This window comes from Arachis ipaensis, chromosome B03 (genome assembly GCF_000816755.2).
Source record: "Arachis ipaensis cultivar K30076 chromosome B03, Araip1.1, whole genome shotgun sequence".
Lineage (NCBI taxonomy): Eukaryota > Viridiplantae > Streptophyta > Magnoliopsida > Fabales > Fabaceae > Arachis > Arachis ipaensis.
The window spans coordinates 132,519,831-132,524,138 of NC_029787.2; the positions used below are offsets into that span (position 1 = coordinate 132,519,831).

General features: G+C 34.1%; 1 protein-coding gene across 2 annotated transcripts; it reads left to right on the forward strand.

The window, feature by feature from the left end:
• LOC107632117 (probable CDP-diacylglycerol--inositol 3-phosphatidyltransferase 2) lies at nucleotides 33-3,993 on the forward strand. Of its 2 annotated transcripts, XM_021119952.1 has the most exons (12): nucleotides 33-225; nucleotides 474-509; nucleotides 987-1,128; nucleotides 1,506-1,590; nucleotides 1,687-1,736; nucleotides 2,151-2,190; nucleotides 2,291-2,335; nucleotides 2,427-2,492; nucleotides 2,605-2,719; nucleotides 2,821-2,877; nucleotides 2,980-3,078; nucleotides 3,695-3,993. In XM_021119952.1, the coding sequence occupies exons 3-12, from the start codon at nucleotides 1,050-1,052 to the stop codon at nucleotides 3,752-3,754; spliced, it is 696 nt and encodes a 231-aa protein (XP_020975611.1). In that variant the 5' UTR covers nucleotides 33-225; nucleotides 474-509; nucleotides 987-1,049; the 3' UTR covers nucleotides 3,755-3,993. The 2 variants fall into 2 exon arrangements, with proteins under 2 accessions (XP_020975611.1, XP_016191261.2); XM_016335775.2 differs by lacking the exon at nucleotides 474-509 and having other exon boundaries at nucleotides 34-227.

The following is a 4,308-nucleotide window of genomic DNA, read 5'->3' on the forward strand; positions in this document are numbered from 1 at the left end:
AAATAACAAATAACCAATAAGCCTTAACTTTGAAAATAATTACAGAAAAGACCAAAATCGAATGCATACTTTGGTCATTGGAGTAATAGCGCATTAATCGGTTGTCACAACCACCCCAGGCACCATCCTACCTCCGTCGCCATCCGCCAACCGTTGCCATTGGCCTTGCGCCGCCTTACGCCTCTCAACTTTTCCGTCGCATCAGCCGTCGAGTTACCGGCCTTCCAGTGAGTTCTAATTCTCATTTACTCTGAGCTGCAATATTTTTTTTTTCGGTTTTGTTCTTCTGATGTTGATGCTGGTTGTGCTTTGAAGCTCTTCCACAATTTTTCGTTTAGCGTTCTCCAATTGGCATTCTGTTTCTCAGTTTATTAAGATAATAATTATTTTGGCGTCATTTTTTTGTTAATCGGAACAATCTACGTTGCTCACTTCGCCCGTTTCGCCAATCTAACTGTCGTTCCTCCGCCATACACTCTCTATCATTCCTCCGCCATACACTCTCGCCGGTATCCTAATTCTTGCTCTTCCTTTTCTTCCATCTTCTACTCCTTTCAACTACGTTGTTCCTTTTGCTCTGGTTTCCATTGCGTTTAGATATAGAGTTTGAGTTCTCGTGAGTCTCTTGCATTTTTAAGTTTCGTGTATCATAGAAAGGGAATGGTAGGGCACTTTACTTGTTTGCCAGCAATTTCTGATTTGTCTTTTGTAAGATTTTCCACCAGTGGTAAGTTTGAGCTAATAATTATTATAATCTTCGATTAATCGATTTGGTTTTTGAGATTTTGGGAGATAATTAACCTACAAAGTTCTTTTATCTTTGTTGATTGGAGTTTTTTTTTAAAATGGGATTTGAGAAAGTTCATTATGTGAAAAATTGATGTGTTGGTCTATGAGATGATTTTGTTTCCTTATTTAATCTGTCTTTGAATGAATAGCTATGTTCTGATATGGTTGACTTTTGCATCATGTTCATGTATATGCAGGTGTATATCTGATTTTGCCAATCCTATACTCTTTATTCAACTTTACAATACAAAGGAGCTTCAATGGCCAAGAAACCTGGACCAAAACCTGGATCAAAACCTAGTAAATTGTCTGTGTACCTTTATATTCCTAATATCATAGGTGGGTATTTGATTATTCTATACTATGTTTTGTTCTCTCATGCATAATTACATATTGAAGAAAATATGTTTCAGTGCTTGTTAAGTTGATTAAAATTATGGGAGTCATTCAACTTCGATAAAGGACTCACCAGTAGAATATTGCGGAAAATCTACACTTACAACCTTTGCCTCATTTGGTTTTTGGAAAACATAAATCCTCGACAACCTTTCCTTGGGGCTATTAATTGGATTGTACCATGTGTTTGCAACTGAATTTTCAAGCAAAAGGATGTTACTCAAGGGCAATAGAGTTAAACAAATTTATCTCATGTCTAGAGTCTGTTGTTTGTAATTCATAATGGGTACACTATATTTACCAAGTGTGTGATGATGCAGGATATACCCGGGTTCTTTTAAACTGCTTTGCTTTCCACGTATGTTTTACAAACAAAATATTGTTCTCTATTCTCTATTTTTTCAGGTGGGGTACAATTTTATGCACTTTTTCTAGTTTTGAACCTTCTCTTCTTTAATGCTATGGGATCTGAAGCGTAATCTAGCTATTTTCTGTTGTCAGCTTTGTATGTGATGCTGTGGATGGCTGGGCTGCTCGCAAATTCAATCAAGGTATAATTTCCTGTAGTGGTCATACCGTCATACCAATTTTATTCTGTTATATAATTCTTTGAGGAGTGTTATGTACACATTATCTCTTTCTTGTTCTAGTTAATTGAGAAGGTCATTACAATTTGTTTTGCTCATATGATGGTATTAGTGTTGACTGTTTGTCCTGTACATTGTTTAGCCTTTAGGCAAGAAAGAAAAAGGAGGGGTGATATATGTCATAAGTATAAAGTTTGGCTGAACTGGTATGATTAGACACTGTTTTAGAAGATATTAGGTTCAAAAGACTTGGGGGCTTCGTGGCATGCCTTAACCATGGAATGGGACAGCATTTCCTCTTTAGTAACTTGTTTAAAAAAGTAACTATTCTATATAATAAATAAATAATTAAATAGCAATCTTGTTTTCTTGATTCAGTGTCAACCTTCGGAGCGTTCTGGACAATGGTTACAGACAGATTATCTCTATCTCTTTCTGCCAAAGAAATGTGTTGTTATAGTTCTTTGCATTGTTTGATTTTTGTGTTATTTGAATTAATGTGGCTTCCTTAATATCAGAATTAGCACTGCTTGTCTACTTGTTGTTCTTTCCCAAGTTTACAAGTAAGAGTTTTCTCCTTTTTAACTGTTCATCATTTGCTGTCATTTAAGCATGGGCTTGTAAACCTGACTTTTATGGTGAATTTGTGTAAAGGCCTGGCTTAGTCTTCTTGTCCTTGCTAGCTTTAGATATTGCTAGCCACTGGCTTCAAATGTACAGGTAATGCATGTAAACTTTGTACTTTTTCCCCCCTCTATGCAAATTTTATGATTCTGCATTTGCAGGTTTGATTTGATGGATTTCTTTAGCTGTGTTTTTATTTTAAATGCAGCACTTTCTTGATGGGCAAGGCTAGTCATAAAGATGTAAAAGACAGTAGTAACTGGCTTTTCAGGTTATATTATGGCAATAGGATGTTTATGGCTTACTGTTGTGTCTCATGTGAGGTAACTGTAATACTGTCTCCTTGAAATTTATTTATTTTATTTAACTTTTGTGTAAAATGTTTTTAATTATATTTTTTGTTCTTATCCTTTATATTCTGCAGGTTCTTTACTTAATCCTGTTTTATCTTTCGGAGAATCATACAGAGAAATTGATGGATGTAAGTGCTCTCAGTGACTCATAAATGTTGTCAGACTATCTTAGGATGACTAGAAGGTTCTGTTAGATCATCTGTTCTCAATTGTCTTTTATTTTATTTCAGGTTTTAGCAACAAATCTGCAAAAGATATCAATACTCTCTTTTCTAATCGCAACAAGTTTAGTTGGGTGCACAATCAAGCAGCTTACAAATGTCATTCAGGTTTGTATATGATTCATTTATGCAAGATATTCATATGGTGGTTGAAATTTTTTTATATTGTTTGGTTTGGAATATTCTTTTAAGCATCGCAATTATGGAAGATTTGGAGGTTTCAAAGGTTTTCAAAAAAATTCTTTCTACCACCACATGTAAACAGGTTTTGTGGTTTGCCAGTACAAAATTTTCAAAGTGGACTCGAATCAAGTCTTAGTTATGTATCATGTAGCCAATGTTGACATCGGTTCAGTTTGCACTTTGCAGTAGGCAAGTTAATATCTAGGATTGACAATAATCTGAATGTAATTTGGATGCAGCATATATTTAGTTATTAGCAAGTTTAGTTTATCCACAGAACACACCTGCTTAAGTTTAGATGTATGAACATGAGTAACTTTACATGATAATGTTTTAAATTAATAGTTACTAGTTGACCTAGATAGTTTAGATGTTATCAGTCTAGTCATAAACAGAAAGTTCTGGAATTGATTTATTCGTTAACTTGCACTTATTTCCAATTCCAACGAGCATGCATGTGAATATGTGAAGCTTCTCTTCTGATGTTTTAGGTGTCAATTAGTTTAAATCCTGAAATCTGCCATAAAACCCTTGTTTTCAGCTGAAGACAGCAGCAGATGCATGTGTGCTTTATGACATCGACAAAAAACACAAGCAGTGATGTTCCATCCATGGCTATGAATCTCTTGCCTTTGCCATTTATGGAGTTTGAGCTCAGTGTAACTAGACTACTAATACAGAATTAGTATCGTAAATGTAGTTGAGTTTAGATTGCCTTTAATTTTAATTATTTGTAATTAAAGAAATAGAGAAGTGGTGAGGTGAATTAGAGAAGCTGTCAGGTTGTAAGCAATTCTTATAACACGGTGTTCATTGCATTTTTGATACTTTTTTGTCACCTTTCACAGTTTCCTATTTTAACTTGATGCAAGGTTCTCAGGTTTTAGAAAAAATAAATAAAATAAAATTAGAATCCTTAATATCGAGTTAATATTAAATTTAGTCCTAAAAAAATCAACTTCACATTGGTTTGATTTTTGTAGTAATTTTTTGCTGATATATCACAGTTAGGAATATGATCCGTGACAAACATGAACTGTACACAATGGAACAAAAGTTTTTGAAAAGTTGATTGTAAGCTTTAATAATAATTTTTCTTAGGATTTGTTGGTGTATATACTTAGAAAGTTGAGAGATAATTTGAGGATTTGGTAA